The sequence below is a fragment of the Fringilla coelebs genome (assembly GCF_963513975.1).
Source record: "Fringilla coelebs genome assembly, chromosome: 3".
Taxonomy (NCBI): Eukaryota; Metazoa; Chordata; class Aves; order Passeriformes; family Fringillidae; genus Fringilla; species Fringilla coelebs.
In genome coordinates, this window is record NC_140030.1 from 49,371,411 (window position 1) to 49,391,899 (window position 20,489).

The window sequence follows — 20,489 nt, forward strand, 5'->3', positions numbered from 1 at the left end:
GGCAGCGCCGGCCGAGCGCCGAGCCACCGAGCGGGCCGGCCGCGCCGGCAGGGGGCGCTGCGGGCCGGCAGGAGCTGGGCGTGAGGGGAGGGAGGGAGGCCCGTCCTGGCCGAGGGGGTCGGGACTGTCCCCCTGTCCCGCCGTGTCCCGCCGTGTCCCGCCGTGTCCTCCCCGCGTCCCCCGTGTCCCCATGTCCTTCCTGCGTCCCCGTCCCGGGCACTGGGAGCGTCCTCGGGCATATTATTGTAATTATGGCCAGTTTTATGTAGAGATATAGTCCATACAGAGCCAGGCTACGTTGGTACATAGTGAAGAATAAGAATATGTACATAGTAAAGAAAAAGAATGCGGACCTTGCCCTGAACAACGTGAATTTACGGTGCAACTACATCGAGGGAAGGATGAATAAATGTAACAGAGAAGTACAAATACAGAGGTATCTGTGCACAGAAGTGCCCAAGAGGAAGCAGACAGATGCCATGCTAAAGCCACAGCTTCGCTCAGAAGCGTCACTGCTTGAATGAGGCACTAGAAGATGGCAATATTGCAACCCCTGAAGATCTAAAGCATGAAGGGAAACATACAGAAACTGAGAAAACTTCACAAAGTGGGATGATGGTGACTTACATACCATGGAAACAACCTCCACTACTGATAGGGAAAGCAGTAGCAGAGGGGTGAGGTGAGAGATGGCATCATTAGATAAAGCAATGACAACGGGTTTAGCTTTGGGAAAAGCTTTTTCACTTTCTGAGCTATCACTGCAGTAACTTCTGCAATATGGACAAGGGCTGCATTTGAGCTAATAGATACAAAAGACATCTATGACTTACAAATTGCCCACACTTGAGAACTTAAAGTGGAGCCATGCTGAATTGGGAAGCTGGGTCATTTTGGAGTATATATGGTCATTTTGATATATAAGGGAGTCTGCACTACTGTATTCACCCAGGTGCTGAGAATGTACAAACCACACAGCAGGATTTGCAGAGACACATCCGTTGCTTGTGCTTAGAAAAGATGCAAGTTTGCAACTATTGAATGAAATTGTAGAACCATAGAACATTAAGGCTTGGAAGGGACCATCTAGCCCTAACTCTCCTGCCATGTGCAGGGACAGCTCCCACTAAAATGGGTTGCTTGAGGTCTTATCCAGCCTGGCCTTGAGCACTGCTAGGGATGGAGCATCCACAGCTTCTCTGGGCAACATGTCCCAGTCTCACCAACCACAGAGTAAAGAATTCCTTCTTAATATCTAGCCTAGTCCCAAATGGACTACTGCCAGCACCGTTGCATCTCTAGAAGCACCAATGAATTGCAGGATGAACCACATAAAATGTATTTGCTTTTTTTAAGCTCATGCTGGTTCTGAAAATGAAAACAAATTTTAGGGAATAAGTGCATGGGTGCTTTCTCCAAGGCACTCTCCTTGCTTACAGCTCATCTCCTTTGAAATGCTGCAATTCTGATGTTGAATTCAGTGGGAGCTTTATTAAGTTTATTTCTCTCGTGGAGAACACATGCAGGTTGTTTTTATTGCACTGAAGCTGCAATTCCACCTCAAAAGAGAGAGCGGATCACTTCAACCCAGACCAGGACCCTAATCCTGCCTACACAAACTACTCTGCCAGCACCAGAGAGGGGGAGCACAGGGACCCTCCAGTCAGTGGAGGGGAAACCAAGATAATGGTGGGGCACAAGCACCTCTCACACACAGCCCTGGGGCTGAAGGGCATCCCGGGGTGAGCTTGTTTCCTTTCTCCACTTTGCATAAATAATTGATTGGAACACAGATTGACAGAAAGACACCACTTTACAGCTCAGTGCTTAGACCAGTCACCTGGAATGCGAAGAGATATGTCAGAGCAGGAAGGAATTGTACTTCCATTAATCTGTGCTTTCAGAAGAGCTTGATAAAAGCAAACTTCACCACTACCAGTAGGTATCACATTTCCTCTGGGACCTGCTATTGTAGGCTTGACAAGGAGCTGACAAAGTGTTGTTACAAACCCGTTCACTTGCCCTTTACCCTTTTTTGTGGTTTCACCACAGCCCTATGCAGCCGCTCACTCATTGCCCCACCAGCAGGACAGGGGACAGAATCAGGAGGGTAAAAGGTAGAAAGCTTGTGGGTTTAGACAGTTTAATAGGGAGAGTAAAAACTGAGTAAGCAAACAAAAACATAATTCACTGTTTCTCGTGGGCAGGCAGGTGTTCAGCCATTTCCAGAGGAGCAGGGCCTTGAGAGAAATAGCTACTCACTTTTCATGGTTTAGGAAGGTTTATTAAACCTTATCAAAAATACAACAGAAGACTGAATAAAGAAAAAAGGTTCCGGCGCTGGAAGCAAAAGATTTCCCCCCCCCCATGTGCTCAGTGCCCTCACAACGGAGGTTTTTCCCTTTTAACCCTTTAACCCCTCCCAAAGTTCTGTCCATCAACCCCTTCTTCACTGTCCAGTGGTGGAGATCTCTTCCTCAAATCCTGGTTGGAGGTCAGATGTCACCATAATGACAAGCCAGCCCTCCCAGATGTCCCAACTCCCGTTGTCCCTTGATAACCACATGAGGGGGTAAAACATAACTATAAATCTATAACCTTTTCTTAACCTATATACACGATATTTGTCCATTAATTGTGAGAGTCAATTATCCCATTACTCATCACAGCCCCATAACGTAAAATGGTTACTTGGGAAGCCAAACACCATCATCCAAACATCTCCCACTTTTTTCTCTCCTTCTTCTCCCCACTGTATATACTGAGCATTATGTCATTTGGTCAGGAATATCCCTTTAATCAGTTGTGGTCAGCTGTCCTGGTTGTGTCTTCTCCCAGCTTCCCATGTACTCCCAACTTTCCTTGCCAGTATGGCAGTACAAAAAACACAGAAGGCCTTGGCTATGTGTAAGCCCTGCTCAGCAATAGCAAAACCAAACATTATCAACTCTGTGCTCAGCACAAATCCAAAATACAGCCCCACACTAACTACTGTGAAGAAAACTACCCTAGACAAAACCAGTGCACCACTCAAATTGTCTGCCCTGCTATTGAAGATAGGGAGTAACAGAATGGGTGACTAATGGGGGATTCTCTTACTGTTAAGCCCATCCATGGTGGAAACAAAAGCTACAGACACCTTTACATACACCTAGAGAAAACATTCTGGCTTTGTAAATCAGTGTATTCAGAATAGGAGCTGAGGAAAGGCTGTAAATGCTTTGGAGGGAGTCCAGCTGCACAGAGCATTTGCCTGACCTTCATCCTGATTTTCATTCTTCACAGCTGTATCAACTGTCTTTTTTTGCACAACAGCATCCAACAGAAAATCAAAGTATTTGCTGGATCAAAAGCCAAACTAATTTTATTGTTTCAATTATTTCAGCCACACAAAAGAATTTATTATTTCAGGACTATCAGTTTTTATGTTAGCTTTGACTTTGAGTCTGGTACTGCACTGGAGAAGTACCTACAGAATTCTGTTACATTCTTTGCCTTTTTGTAATGGAACAGTAATGCATCACTTAGCCAAAAATTGGCTGTTTCTGCTCATATATCTCTATCATTCATTTGAACAGTATCTCCTTATCTCGACAGAGAAGTTTCCCATAGTTACCATGTAACATATCTATAGCAAATACTGCCTTCAAAAACTTAGACCTGTAATTTATGTATGACTGCTTCTTTTTAAAGAATCACTTATTCTTGGGTTTTTAGTGTCCTTTTCCTTTAGCTTAGGGGTTAGTCTCACCCTATCTTTAATTGTCTTTATCTACAGTGATATCAGAGTTCTGTGGTCATTACTTTTAATTCTTTCATTCCTTATCAGTACTACCTTTGCTTTGCATGTCCTTACATTTCACCACTCAAACAAGGTTTTGTCTCCACTTATTCCACCCAAAGATTAGCTTCTCAAATACAATCCTTTTAGAAGCTTACCTGCAGCATAGTATCTGTCTAATGCATACTGGCTTATGGATAAAAGAGAAGAAATGCTTAAAGAAACATTTTTTAAAAAATCAGTAAATGTAGCTATCATTAGCTATTTATATTCCTCACTAGAAATACTGTGTAAAAGAGGAGTTGAAAGTAAAAACAAGTATCACTTGCTTTTAAGGGTAAACACATGAATAATTTAGTTATCTCAAAATTATGCTTGCAGGTCCCCTAGAAAATTCTCATCAATTCCAGTTACCCTTGAAATGCCTCCCAAAATCCCCTAGAGCAACCATAGCTCTGTTCTGTAAGGAGGCTGTGCAGTAATTATGGAATTGAACCTAAGAAAGGTTAGTAGTTTTGGCCTTCAATTAGATTAAATCAATTTAGAGTAAACTGTAGCATACTACACCCTGATAACATCAACAAAGTAATTGAAGAACATTTAAAGAACAGCAGTAGTCTAAGTCAGCTGGTCCAGCAGTAAGAATCCTTTCTACAAGGAGCATTTCTAACAATCATACAGTTGAAGCAAGTTATATGTCAAGAAGAATTTGGATTTGCTGCCTTCAATGTCAGAGATTTCACTGAAAGCTTTGTGATCTGCTCCTTTGACCTTATCTATGGAGTGATAGAGCTGGTGAAGCTAATCACCAGTTAATTCCTCCACATATAATTTATGTACATAATTTCAGTTATTTTAGAAAACGGAGAGAGAACATGAGATCTCCTTATTACACTGTTATTAAGTACATTTAAGTACAAATGGTCCTTCATAAATTAAAACCTGCATACTTTAACTGATTACTGGAGTACCTAATTAATCATCTGGAAACTTGCTTCAAGCTTTAAGAGTAAATGACCTTAAGCATGAGGAGGACATATTTTCAGACCAAAAAAAAAAAAAAAATCCAAAGTAATACCTGAATCAAAATTTAAAAATAAATTACTTGGATCGACATCTCCAATGCTGTAGATTTGGTATCTAGTGTCCAAGCCTAGACTGGGAAAGTGTTGTGTGAGATAGAATGCAAACCTTTGGTTAGCCCCAGCCTCTGCACAAAGAATTTACAATATAAACATGTGTGTTTGCACACGAGGGTCAGTTCACCCTCTGTAATTGCAGCTGCCCAGCTGTGCGTGCCAGGCTGCAGTGCCTGCACATGTCAAGGCCACCTTCTGTGTGGTTTGTGTGAAGCATCTTGCGTGGTTGCATTGCGTGGGTGGTTGTGCAGTCACAAGTGGGGGCACCAAAGGGGAAATGGAGAGAAAACAGGTAATATCTAACAGCATCAAAGTGTGGGAGAAAATCAGAGATGGTAAAGCAAGAAAAGGAGTTAGAGAAGATGATTAGAATGTGCCTGTCTAAAGCACACTCCTTTCTGAAACAGAGGAGGGAGTTGTCCATTTGTAATGATACTTGAACAGCCACACATTTTCGGTTGTCATTACAGAAAATTTCTGCTGACAAACCCCAGAGATTTTGGGGTTTATATTTTAGGTGATTCCTGCCTTGCAGACCTAGCTAGTTCATAGTTGGCTGCATTTTACAGTCCATGGGTGCAACAGTTTACTGCTGACTATTCTGAATACCCACTCCCTATTGCTCTCACAGGTCACTTTTCAGACCAGCTTTTCTTTTTTAGAGTGCTGTTGTGATCTTAGTCTCATGCCTATTTCTAAGTATACACTTATGCTTAGCTATTTTCATTCTGAATTTTTGTTTTGCTTTAAAAAATGAATGAAAGACATGCCAAAAATGTTCAGCTTTACAGCATGCAAGAATGAAACCCTCTTTCTATGCACACAGTGTGTATAATTTAAAAACTGCTGTTTCAGAGTCCTGTGCCTTGCAGTTTGAAAAGCAGCCGATTTTTACAATTTAAGCTCCATTCTGATTCTGTTGGATGCTCAGTTATGAGCAGGCTGCTTTAAAAGCTACAGATATTCACAGGAAATGGAAGGGCCAGAGCAAACTTGTTCCCTACAGAACTAGCAAAGTTCCATTGATTTTTCAGTTCCTTATTGACTGGATAATCCTTCCCTTCCACTTGACTTTTAGGTGGTACTGCACAAGACAGGATCTCACATACATTAATTACAGATCTTATATAACTGTTCACATACAAAAGCCCTCTGTGTTTAATTCTAGGCTGAGAACAGACTCAGCAATCAGATCTACCCTCTTTACTTCCCTCCTTTTAATTCCTTTTTGGAAATTACTTATAATGTCATTAATAGGAAACTGTCATTATACCATACCCTAATCTCTGGTTTTATGGGCAGAGCTCTCTGTGGCTCAATTAATGAAAAACATTCCTCCATCAAGTCGATGCCATTGTCTACAGTACTTTGAAGGCCAGTTACAGCATTATTAGTGGCATATGTGTATGAAATTATGTAAATTGACCTCCTCCAGGTGGATTGTTTTTTGTGGGGTGCCTGCCCCAGATGCCTCTGATCTGGGCTAGAATCCCTTAGTACTAATAAAACTGGCAATGAGTAAAAATCCTCAATATGTGAATTTCTATTTAACAAAATTTCATTCCTTTCAATCTGCTTTGCTGTGCTAGTTCCTCTGGAATGCAAATGTGCCCTGGACAAGCGAAATGCAAGAAATTCCTAAGGGGTTATCACTTGCATCTCCTCTGTATTGCCAGCATGGAGGAAGAAAAGGAAACATACCTTTTTGTGTGGAAGAAAAATCTGCTTTAACTCATCCAGCAGCTGTTTCCAGTGTATGAAGATGACCTTGCCTGGAGTTAGAACGCACCTTCTCCACATACTATGAAAATGGATAAAAATAGTTCCACAAAATTCTTGGCTTAAGAAAATTGAGATACATTTCTTTTTTTCCAGACAGGTCTCTGATTGTTTTTGTGAAACTCTGCTTTGTAGCATTAAAACACAAAATAATTTTAAATAAATTTATAACCTGTATATTAATTAGGTCTTGATAATTGGACTAGAATCCATTTGCTGACATTCTTGATTCAGTGTAACCCTCTGAGGCTCTTTGCTTAGGAAACATTTCTGTAAAGCATTTCAGGACATTTCAACAGATGATCAAGAGACACATAATATTTTGAAAAACAATGTTTCCCTTAGCAGCCTGATCCACTCTGAAGAGAAGTGCTTGATTGAAGGTAACCTTTGCAGCAGACAAATGCCATTTGCTGTCCCTATGAAAAACTGGTCCAAATCCAAATTAAAAAACTCCAGCAAAAAATAATTATAAATTCACATGTACTGAGTGGCAGGCACTTGATAGCATATGGCATGAAATATGCCAAGGATTCTTTAGAGCATACGCCATCACTTAGCAGTTCCTACTTGCCAAACTGCTTCTGCTTGTGACATCCCTCAGGGATCAAGCTCCTGTCTGTGTCCTGTGCAAGCCCTGAGCTGGACTTTCACTGCAATTTTTCTTTTCCATAGGCAAGGGACACCCCAACTGCAAAAGCTCAGCTTCTCCATGTCTTTTGTGATAAGACAGCATCTTCCTTTGCATGGTCTGTGCCATCAGGTACATTACAAGGGATCCACCTGCAGGTTTATAGGTTTTCTTCAGACATTTCTAAACATGCCATAACAAGAGTTTTGCAGGTTCATTCTTCCCATTTTAATGTCATCTTACTTTCATGCCATTTTCTAAATCTTAGGTTATAAAGTTATGTCTTGACCTGAATATGTGTGCTTTTGTCAAACCTGTTACTTTGGTGAAGAAAGAAAGGGCCCATACACTGCTGAAATATTGTGTGAGGAAAGGCTTGTACAAAAATAGCATATTTTTCTTTGGCTAATTGAGATATTTGGAAAAAAAACACCAAATTTTACAGTCCTTTATGAGCCCTACTTCAGATTTGAAATAAAAGCAGCAATCCTGAAAGATCTAATTTCCAGCAAATCAAGCTTGTGCTTTATCCAAATTTGTCCAAAATATTTAATCAATGTCCTTATTAGCTACCAACAAGACAATGTCTGACACAGATTTGGGATTTTGCAGGTTTTGATCTGAAATGTTTATCTTTGGTTAAAGCACACACAGTGTAGGATGTCTCTGGGACTTCTCACAGGGGCAGGTTTGGGTGCTATTGCTCATTCTTTCTGACACAGAAGTGATGGAGTGCTACATCATGCCTTTAGTCCTGCACAGGAATCCCCATCAAAAGCTGGGGAGAGTTTGCATAAAAACTGCTGGCAGGAAATGGCCACAGTGATTCATCTTCCTTATAGTGTGCTGTGAGGTGTGCAACTCATGGGCCAGCAGTGCTATGCCCAGTACAGAGATTCTGGAATGTTTATAAATCTTTTTTTGGGGGGAAGGGGTTCATTTTGGTTTGGTTTTTTTGTTTTGTTTTGGCGGGGGGTTTTTTGTTTGGTTGATTTGGTTTTGGTTTTGTTTTTTTTTAATTATTGCATAGCCCACAACTTCCTGCTAAGCTTATGCTCATACAGTTCTGGGACTCTTTGTCTGTTCTGCTGCCATCAGGTCTCCTACAGTCAATAAATGACCACAAGTCATAATTTTATGCAAAAGAAAAGTCATCAGCTCTGGTGTGAAATTTGTACAGAATAGGTTTAATAGGACATCATCTTTTATAGCTACTGCTTTAAATTACCTAGCTACCAAAAGCAGACATATATGAGAAATTAATGGATATATAACATCATTCTTGATTAAATCATTGTTGTAAATATAATGGAAATGAACTATTAAACCAAGGTTTTCTTTCATTAGGTTGAAAATACCAAGGATAGAGACATTACACAAAAATGCCAAGAGCCAAGAATATTGCACCTGACTATGGTGCAATTACCTTGTAACCACAGCTGGGAATTCTGACATCGGCTGACTGACCTAAAATTTACAAAACAGGGAAGGATGCAATCTATGACTCTTACAGGGATCTGCAGACTGACTGCAGTACTCTAGAGATCTCAAAACTAAACCATGGGGTTGGATCTTCCTTTCTTTTGACCTTCCAGGAGCAGAAAGCAGTTGGTTTTGACGACATTTTTAAGCAAGAGAAATTCCTACATAGTATGCTGAGCATTACTGTCTTAGTCGCATCAGAATGTAAACCCAAATCAGTGGAAAGATGGAATCAAAGAAATACACCACAAGTAGCTGTCAGTATGCAGAAAGGATTTACACTTTTTTCTCAATACTTTGACTCTTACAGGGAAAAAAGAAAGTCAAAGCCACAAGCCAAGTATCAAATCCTAGACTGAGATACATTAAAACACTTCTTTAAATGCACAGCTGCTAAAGCTGCCCACTCACTCATTTTTGCTCAAGTGATCACTATGGCATAAGTCAGGCAGTATTTTTCTGCATAGCTTGTTAAACATGCCAATTTCACAGGCTGCTTTTGGAAAAGGTTTCTGCTCTTGTTGCTTGGTTTAGCAGATGCTGGCTTGCAGTTCTGCACTCACAGTATAGAGGATTAAGGAAGACAGAAGGATCTTCAGGAAGGAATATGGCAATTGTCCAGTGTAAGCCCAGCTGCATCCAAAAGGCATTCCCATCAAGGACTGTTATCCATTTGTCAAATCAACTTGACATTATCTGCGTGGAAAAATAACTAGCCTAGTCTGCATTTAAGGAAAAGGATTACCTGCTTCTCAAGATATGATGGAGAGGATGGAAGCAAGCAGGTAACAGTGCAAAGCAGATCAGTGTGATAAGATACAAAGGTTTCAGAAGCACACTGCTTTGTATGTTATAAACTGCTTGAGTGCAAAGGAAAACGATCACAACCAAAACCGTATGCCCTTCAAAACTTTACATCTCCAGCTGGCACAGCTAGCAGACATGTCAGAGAAGCACTAATAAGCACAGAGAAAACTCTAGGGGAAATCTTTCTGTTCTCCATCTGTCATGTAGTAAATAGGTCTTATTGATTATCTACCGCTTGATTTATACTAAATGCTTTCAAACATTTCCCATTTATAATTTTCAAATACAAGAATAATTAAATTTTGATTTATGGGAATTACACAAGAAGAGGTGATTTTTTTGTCCAGTCAGAAGCACTCAGCTGTACCACAGATATTAAGAAAACGAATGAATATTTTAGCTTTAAAATAGTAGCAGCCTGAGTTTTGAGGTTTTGGATGGTGGTCTGAATAACGCAAGAGGAAGAGCAAAAAAGCCTGTGTTGGCTGTAGTTGTGTTTTTACTGTTTCTAATACTGGGTCACAGAAGATACAAAGGTTTTACAGCCCTACTATAAAACAGCTCTTTATCTTTTCTCCACTAATTCCATGGTGTCACATTTAACAAAACTAGGAAACTGAAGATAATATGGATGTTTGCAGATTAGCTGTCAGGTAATAAATAACACTAATTTCACATACCTACAAATGTAAAGGCACCTTATCATTGTTTAAGTTTCTCACTCTTTGTAATGCCTGCCAACATTTTAACCCAGGCAAATTACAGTATTGTTTTTGCTGTTTTTTCACTGGGATAAAATACACAGTCATAATATCCTTTTATCAGATTTCATGGTATAAAAGGGCTTCGGCGCTTAATTCAAGCTGTATGTTGCTGAGGCAATTCCAGAGTTCCTGTTTTGGAAGATGTATTTGTCTTGCCTTTTAGTTGTCTTGTCTTTTCACAGTGCTCTAAGTACCACTTGCCCGAGAAGATGCAGCTGTGACCCTGCCCAGTCAGTGCAATGCTACAGGGCTACAGAGATTCCCAGAGAAATTCCTTTTACCACCAGGAAACTCTACATCAGCCACAGCAAAATTAAGCAACTCCAGGTAAGAAAACCCAGAAAAAATACTTTTTGTACTGCACTGTAACTGAAAGTTGGACTTCCCAGATGGTGGTGGCATCTAGTGAGGAGAGAATCTTATTCCATGTTCTAAAAACTGATGAAGTGCTGCCAGATCTGGTTTTATTTTTACTTACTGTTTAAGGATATGTAAATATATTCCTGTAGTGTTTTCATGTTCCTGCAGCTCCAAGCACTAGTTCACACTGTCGAAATTATATTTTGTATGAAACTCAAAAAAATAGTATTTTAAACTAGCAGCCAAAGGTTGACTGGTTTTATATGTGGTCAAAAAACCGATTACCTTCAGAGTAATTTTTGAACCTGTTCAAAGCATTTTCTATTTTTGGTACAATAGAACACTTTTTCACAGTAAAATGAAAGGGCTTATGTCATTAGAATAATTTTCTTAATGAATGAAATTGAAGCTCTTTTTTCCCCTCTCGAGCTGCAAGTGTCAGGTACAACTGCTAGTAGAAATGGCAGAGGAAGTAAGTTTGAGTCTAAGGCACAGCATGAGATGTTTCTAAAAGTAAGGCCAGGCCTATCTAATAACCCACATAAATGAGAGCAGCTTCCAACCAAAGCTGCCAGCTGTTTGTGCTATTGAAAAAGTTTATTCTGGCTTTCTTGAGGCACCACTGGTTCACTTTATTAAAGGCATCAGCTTATGCTCATCTTGCACTGCACTCTGGAATGGTGCTTCTTTGTTTCCTACCCTGGAATAAATATCTTTATTTAATAAATTCACCTTGTATAGATAGACACAAGGGAAATATAACCACTTGTATTACACATGCTTGCTGTGTATCAATTTACTACAAATAATAAGAAATGTGCAATTCAAATGAGATACAATTTCTCTTACAAAAATTTCAGTGCTCTGAAATGCATCTTTGATTTCACCCTCAGCACTAAATGAAATAGGGTGGAAGGCAGCTTAGAGCAGCATCTACAATGCCTGTTTCCCACTGAGAAATAGTCATTGTACAGTTTTCCACTGAGAAAGTTTACTCTTTTGACTGCTGCTAATATCTCTGGTTTTCTTGTTTTATCTCACACACCCACAAGAGTCAAACATTGGTGTGATTTAGCTATACTCGGAGTAAACAAAAGAATGAATTCTGTATTAGGAAACACATTTTCTCCCTCCTCCTCCCCATTATTTTCTTTCCAAGATAAGTAAGATGGGGCATTTTCCATTTCTTAGGCTAGTTGTCCATACCTGTAAGCAAGTCCGTAGTTACAAGTAGCCCTAGGTTCTGACTAGAGCAAAAGACAGGTGTCATAAAGCATTTAAATGTTGGGTATAAGTGAATGAAGTGGTGGGATAACTGTTTTATGACCAATCAAAACAAATGGTGTGTGAAACCATCTAAGAAGAGAGTTTTTCACTTTATACATTAATTCCACGAGTCTGCCGTACTGCTACTCCTGACTTTACCCTGAAAGGAAAGAAGTCCCTTCACACTACCTCCTTGTAGTTATGTAGGCTGTTTCCTCGAGATTACACTGGGTCCTTGGATACATTTTTTTCTTTTTTTCCCCATGCAACAAATTATACTTCTAAGGTCTTGACATCATAAATACCTATACTTAATTTTACACAGCTGAGCGATTCCACTGGCTTGTAAAGTACATGCAAGCACTGAAATAACTCTATAGGATTTTAGGGTTTTGGTGTAGGATTTTTGTTCATTTGGCTGGTTTTATTTCGATATTTTTATTTGCTTGGTTTTTAAAATTCTTTTATTTACCCACTCATAGAGAAATTAACATACTTTCAACTAAAGAAGTTGAATGGAAGCCCAGAGTTCCCACAGCTGACCTCCAAGAGACTTTTATATCTAAGCATTCACAAATATTATGGTTTGGCAATTAGGTGCCTCAGAAGAATAAAAAAATACTGTTTCAATTAGTTCTGCAGCTTAATTTGCACTGATTATTATTAAAATTGTGAAGAAACAATATTTTTAAAAAGAATATATGTTTGTATGCTAAATCCAGTATGTAAAAAAAAAAAAAACCTAAGAAAAATAGTAGATCTTTTTTTTTTTTACCCTGGTCAATTTTGTATTTGTTCTGACAGGGCTGATCAGCATTAAAAACAGTGGCTGGCACTTTTGCTTTTGGTAATTTTACAACCTGGGGTTTGTTATAAAAAGGCTTTATAACAGCAAAACTAGATTAATTTTAGCATCTTTTTCCGATATTTTCTGCTTCCTCCTTGACTTGCAGATCAACTATAACCTTTTTACCCTTAATTTAAAATTTAGTTTAGATCTAAGTATATTAATAAGTGGGGTTTTATCTGCTAAAATAATATAATTTACCTTGCCTCCAGCATAGGGAACTGTTTTAAAAAAACTGCTTAAAACATATCCCAGGTCACAGCAACTCAAAAGCCAAAAAAAAAAAGAAAGGTAATTAAACCATCAAATTCCTTAAAATGTTTGTATTAAATAACAGCATATTAGATCCACTTTCAGGAGATCAATGTTTTAAAATATAAAGCTATAACAGTATCATTTTACAAGCAATCCAGTTAGAGAATAAAACACTGCTTCCTAGCAAAAAAGATCTGGTGGGCTTTCAAATATGTTTTGATTTGTATTAGAAAGATTGGGTGGTTTATAAAAGCATGGATAAATATTTAAGTCTGAAAACAGCATGGTCACAAAGCTTAGCAACACATACCAAATAGGTGGAAAACAGAAATTATAATAATCCACATTAAGAAGCCTAACATCATTACCGAGTAAATGTCTGAACATTGACCTTCATGTAGCTCTTTGTCACTTAATAACATGAAAATTAAGCCTCTCAGAGACATACAGAAATCAACTGAGGAAAAGCAGAAAACATTGCTTTTGTATTTTCTGGGAGAAAATATGTTGAATTGTGAAGGTTCATTATTGTTTCAATTTCCATAAGATGGTTTTATAATTACATGTGATTATGTTTTTGTGCTCTTGACTAATGCAGCGCATTCCTATGTACAAGATCACCTTCCTAATCATGACCAAAACTGGACATCAGCAGTTCTATATCGCTATTTACCTATCTATACACAAAACACTGCATTATAGAAAAATAAAATTATATCATTTGGACCACTTTGTTGTTTACTGTTGAAAATATAAGGTTTTTAATGGAGGTACCTTCCCTCATTGAATTTAAAAATAATTGATGGAGAAATCTGCTTCAATAGAGGTACCATATTTATACTTTCTCAGTAATTGCATCAAAATTTGCAATTCAGAAATTGTTTTGCAAGACAGAATGAAGTTAATCTGAAAGATAAACTAAGGATACCACAGCAAAATGAAATCTGACTTGTCCTTCACAGCTGTGCAAGCTTTAATTTTAACAGAAGTTAAAATGCAGAGTTTGTAGCTGAGATAAAGAGATACAGCCCAAAAATATGCAAGAGTTGAAAAAATGAAGCTGTAAGACATCTTTTAGCAGTCACCTTGAGGAGCTGATTTCCCTTACACAAGTAGGATAGTCAAATGTATCCAGGATTATGGAACAAAATGACTGCTTAGCACCTGTACTGCAAAAGGACTTGTACTGCCCTCCATGGAGATTCCTGACTGGGATGAGGGGTTGTGCTGTAAAACAGGCTGTATAGCTTCCCCCACTGAGAGTAAAATGTCCTGGGAGCTACCAAGCCCTGGGGGAAATGGCAAGAAGAACTTACTGTTACTTTAGCCTCTCTAACTGGTGTGGTATGCCTGAGACCTGCAGTGACATGTCTTTGGACATGGGAAGGGAAAACAGATGAAGACACTCCTTCCCACCACTCCTATGCAGAACACCTGCTCATGCTGCTTTTTGGGGGGAATTCCCATATAAATGATTTTTTAAGACTCAGTCACTGAGGTCAACGGGAAGCATATTTGGTAATTTCATAAAACCAATTTTTTAGCAACTGATGAGCTTGGAGAACTCCCTGGCTTACCCTCATTGCATACTTCCCCGATCTCAGCTTAGAGAGCGCTGCCAGATTCACTTAGATTTGCTGCTTAACTTGAGACACAAGATGGCAAGCTTTGTAAACAAGCACCTTCCAACAGAGCAGAAAAAGAATGAAACAATTGTGTGCCTCTTGATATTATAGTTATAGTCAACATCTAAATACCATTTACCACTGCAAAGCATCTGTTTATTACCACCTAATAAAAACTAAGTTTCTGTGAAAACACTGTTCCACAGGGGTGATTTTTCAGGCCAGGCTGATCTGACACTTCTGGTTTGATCGTATTAATATGTGACGTTTTTATTTTAAAAGAAGAAGGTAGTGAGGGAGAGAAAAGTGTTGAATTTTAGCTTTCCGCCAAAAGAGTAGCAAGAGGTAAAGATATTTGTGGGTACTCCCTCTGGGGAATACATACTGCAGTGACAGCACTATTGATCTATGGAAATGACTGTATCATGAACTCAAGAGTGCTCGAGCAAGTACCATTGAGCACAATGAACATTAACAACCATCCACTCTCTGCAAAGATTTCTGCCACTGATGATGTTAGCTTTCCATTTTATACAGGCTATCCACCAGGAGGAAATAAAAATATTCCTTCTTCAAATGTATGTGTTTGCTCAAAACCTGACACAGCATAGACTTAAACAATAAAATTCTGGAAATGTAAATAAATACTGGCAAACCAGAGGTACCTATAGTAATACCTCTACTGTTGCCACTTATTTTAGTTTCACATTCTAAATATATTGTTTTTCAGCATATACTAGCAATTGTCCAAGCATTCAGAAGGAGTAACCAGTGAGGATATATCTATAAATGTACTATTTCATTAATTTCTTTTTCTCTTTAAGTTTACTGACTTCAGGAGAATGTCAGTCCTTGAAGAGCTGGTCCTATCATGCAGTGGCACAGAATCAATAGAAAACAACACTTTCAAAGATCTGAGCACCTTGAAGTCCCTGGAACTGTGCAAAAATCAGCTAAAGCAAATACCCACCTTTCTCCCATCTGGCCTTGAAATTTTAAGACTGGCTGATAACTCCATCAATGCTCTGCATGCATCTGATTTTGCAGGTTTGATGAAACTAAGGGTGCTCGATCTTCGGAACAACTTGATTGCAACTCTGCCTCCGAGTGCATTTTCGTCCCTTCACAATTTACAGAGTCTGATCCTGGATGGCAACAACCTGGAGTCTGTGTCTGCACCACTTAGGCTTCCTAGGCTGAAGTATCTCAGCATGGCTGATAATAAACTGAATTCATTTCCAACCAACTTCTTTGCATCTTTCCAAAGTCTACATTTTCTCAGCTTAAGTGGTAACTTTCTGACAAAAATGCCTCTTGACCTACCTAAATCCCTGCTGTCACTAAAATTAGAGAAAAACCAACTTAAAATGGTGAGACTTCGAGATGTGAAACACCTAGAAAATCTGTCTGAGTTCCTTCTGTCAGAAAATCAGCTGACATCAATAGATGGTGCCCAGCTTCTTCCTAACTTAACAACACTGGAGCTCTCTAAGAACCAGCTCCACACTGTGCCCCTCAGGCTGCCCAGCAGGCTGCAGAAACTCGACTGCAGCAATAATCTGATCCAAAGGGTGACAGCACAGGACTTTCAAGGACTCCAAGACCTGAAGCACTTGTTTCTTGACAACAACGCTGTCAGCACATTCGAGGCAGGAGCTCTCCAGCAGTGTGTGCAGCTTTCCAATCTGGCGCTGGAACAGAATCTCCTCAGTTCTATTCCGCTGAGGCAAGTGAATCTCAGGACAGCTGGTTCCAAGGAGTCATCTCTCCTCCCTTGCATTATGAGAATGAGAGCCAAAAATTGGTATTCAGACCCAGTAATGGTAGAAGTCTGTCCATACCATAAACCTATTGCCGTAACTAGCACTAATTAGCACTCCTGTTAGCAGTCTCGGACTAGAGCTGCTTTCATTACATCTGTGGCTCCCAATGAATCTGCTCATTTTGCATCTCTCCCTGCCAGTGAGACCACTTTATTTAATTAGCACACCAATAAGAAGAACCTGCTAGGAGAATGCAACAGACTTACTACCAAGTTTATACTGCTACTTAGATTTACCTTCCCCCACTAAAGAAAAATAATTGAGCATTTGATATAAAGGACAGATAGCAATTTTAAAGCTGATGTTTCTACCAAGCCACACCAAGTTTATTATTATTAAAATATTAAGATTTTGGGAGCTGAATCTGATAAAAAAAAAATGCTTTTCCAGTGATATTGGCATTCCCAGCTTCATTAAATTCACACATTACAAGGTATTTGGAATGCATATAAAGTCTCCAGCTTCAGGCTATAAGAAAAAATCCAGTCAACAGAGCACAGAAGAAACACCCCTTGGGCACACTGTGTTCATTAATGCTCTGCTTAGAGGATCTCTTACATTCATCTGAGTGTTGGAACTGGCCATTATCAGAGATGGCATATTAAGCCAAATGGAGGCTGTTCTGATCTAAAGTAGCAATTTTATTATTCCAAAGACTGTGCAAGAAGATGGCATAAAAATAGTGAAGTAATTCCATTAACATCAACTTCTTTAACAAAACTGGTCTGTTAAACTTTATTTTTATGGCTTGTAGACAGGTTTAACTAGCCTAAATAAATAATGAAGTAAAATTTCAATTAATTTAGTATCATGTCCTTTAGCATTTGACTCTACTTGGCAACAGCTTTATAATCAGAAACTGATTTAGTGGTGTATAAATATTTTATTTCTGTCTAGCTCGACAGGAATGTTTAATGCTTTGTAGTTACTTTAGTATTGTCTAATCCATCTTATTTTACAACTTTCGTAGTCAAGAGAATTAGCAGCAAGGAGTTCTCTACTAGCCTTTAAACAGTATGACTTTTAAGGAGATATTTGGGATCTTTCATTCCAACAGTAAATACAGACTTCCAGGGAGGGCTGTAAATATAAAAGAGGTGAAAAAAATGACAAGAAATAAAACTTATGTACTTAATTGTCTGGTGATGACCAGGTAGCATGGATATACAGAAAAAGAAATTATTACTTTCGAGTTCTATCTGAGAACTCTGTCAGGTGTAAAAGGTTAAAAGATATGACTGATGTGCTAAAGTGAATTGATATTAGCAGGTTTTTGGCAGAAATGAGGAAAAAGAAAACTCCTTTCCCTTATTTTCTGAAAAGAAAATAATCCACAAGTCCAAGTATCTTCAGGACTTTTAGAGAAGACCTGTACTTCATAAAATCCTACAAGGTGTGGTGAAAATGCAAGGAAGAATCTGATGATATTCCTTAGAGTGGCAGTAGCACAGTGCGGCGGCCATGGTCATCTCCCAAGTGAGCACGGCTCCTTTTCCAGCTGCAGGGCACTCAATCATGTACTCAGTGGCATTATTTCCTCTAGATCAACACAGCCTGAAGTCAAACAATATAGCCATAAAGTTAAAGTCTAACATTAGTACAATAAGACTCTTCACAGGTTTAAGGACTTGATGGTCAGGCTTTGGACTGTAATCAGTTTAGATAAACCTCTTGGGTGATTTCCCACTGCCTTTGACATCAGTGACACTAGGGCTTTACCCCAGAGTACCCTTCTGACATTACAGTGTCATATTGGGCAATTGTCTGCAGTTAAGTTTCAAAACTGATTTACTGCAGTCACAAGCATTTGGTAAGGTCAAATTTTGTGAAGTCAATCACCATATCAGTACGTGAAATTCTCGTGTCCCCAGGAAAAACAGCACAATACAGAACTGCCCCACTTTTGAAATAAGTTTTCACAAATCTGGAAACCATCTTTCAGCTTAAGAGGTTCAAACTTGGCTTCACAAAAAACAGTGAGGGTCACCCATAAGTTTACCAGTTGTAGTATACTGCTGTTCTATTCTAAATAGATCTTGGTAATATGATTATCATTTCCCTGGGAGGTTCAGTCAAGTTTCCTTAAAATCTATAACCTTGACTCTTAATTTCATCACCTTGCATGCTACCATATTAAGGTGATTTTTAAGTTACTTTCAAATTAATTATATTAAAGATATTCCATGCCTTTGCTTTTCTGTTAAGCATTTGTCACTAACTATATCAGAGGGAAATGAAAAGATTGTAAGTGAGAAAGACTTTTGAAATTAAGGTCTTTTCATATAAATTTGTAATCTATATGAAAATAAGAATTATACTGACCCATCCAGTATCATATCCAGAGATTATCAGCTTTTTCTCTTCTTCTAAATGTAACCAGTTCTAATTCTTAAAAGTACTATTTTAAAAGCATTTCTATTTTCCCTGTCGGTGATTTCTTAGCAGCTTATCATCAGATAGATTACTGCTGTGATGATTAATGTTTGAGTCTTATGAGAGCAGGAGAACAAGTGGAAAAAATATAATTATTTATGAACTAAGAAATGCTTTTAAACAAATCATATATAAAAGTAGTTGAAGGAGCAGTGCTGCCACAATTGTCTAAACTTTTGATCTTTCATGGTGCTATAGTTTGGTCATTGGCATTGAAGAGTACAAAAAGCATTTTTAAACTTGACAATTTAATTTAAACAGCTGATTTTCTTCATAATACAGCACAAGACTGCTGTTCAGTTCAGCTGCATGAACAGTCAGTACAGGTCAGAACTACAGTAATTTGGGAAAACATTTCAACAGCGTACACACAGTACACCTATAACGTAAAAACAAGGAACAAACAAAAACCCAAACCCAATATGAACATCTGTTTTTGAAGAAGATTGCAATTTTTTAGTGATAGCTTTATTTTAGTACATCAGATGTGCCTGGACAAATACCCACCACCAAATACCACTTACCAGAAACAGTATGATGATCATAACACCTTTCTATTGTTTTATTTTTGCTCAGACTTCCAGACACCCTTGCTAGATTGGATCTAAAAGGAAACGACATAGAGGATGTTGGAGAACAAGAGCTGAAAGACTTGAAACAGCTTCAGGTTTTAAATTTACGGAATAACAAGATATCTCTCTTGGATCGCAAAGTCTTGGAGTATTTACCTCGTCTTCGTCACCTGTATTTAGATGGGAACCCTTGGAACTGCACCTGTGACCTTCTCAGAACTAGAAGAGCACTGGTGGCCAAAGGGACGGATGTGCGGGGAGGGCAGTGTGCAGCGCCGGCACAAAGCCGAGGAGAAAGCTGGATGTCTTCCAAGAAGATTCTGCAGCAGTGCGAAGACAATCTGTCTTCCACGGAAAGAGGCAAAGAGGACAGAAAGAAAATGAAACCCAATGAGGCCTCCAGCGTTGGAATGAACACAGATGATGATTACTATGATTATGAATTAGATTAATGTCACAGTTTATCTTTAGTGAACCTTAAAGTTGTCTAGAGCTGCCCACTGCCACCACTGTCTCTACTGACAAGCAGTCTTCTCATCTGTCATTAGCTTTTCCTGCTCTATTTGTACCACAAGAAATAACAGCCAGTGCCAGAAGGGCTACAGTAAGGCTGTCATTGTGAACTAAATATTGTAAAAAGAACAACTCACTTGTTTTTCTATACCATTAGTACTATGTAGTTTGAGGGAAGCAAGAATACCATTGCCATCTCTTAGAACAGCAGTCTGTAACTCTGTATGAAACTTTTTATAGTATAACATTTCTTATAGTTGCATAAAACCCCCACAAATAAAATTCTGCAATACCACAAGACATTATTACGAGGAGTCTGGCATTCAACACATTTAAACTCACAGGTCTGCAGGTGGACATGGAGAGCCATACTGATGTGAACAATTTTTTGAGATTGTTCAGAAATTCTTGC

At 38.8% G+C, this 20,489-nt stretch overlaps 1 protein-coding gene across 1 annotated transcript; it reads left to right on the forward strand.

Annotated features, from left to right (window-relative positions):
* Positions 1-323: 323 nt before the first annotated feature.
* On the forward strand, positions 324-20,016 carry LOC311151912 (nephrocan-like; the record flags this gene model as incomplete). The annotated part of the gene is made up of 4 exons (XM_084202625.1): positions 324-436; positions 10,566-10,710; positions 15,561-16,462; positions 19,569-20,016. The coding sequence occupies 4 exons, from the start codon at positions 324-326 to the stop codon at positions 20,014-20,016; spliced, it is 1,608 nt and encodes a 535-aa protein (XP_084058751.1).
* Between the last annotated feature and the right edge of the window lie 473 nt (positions 20,017-20,489).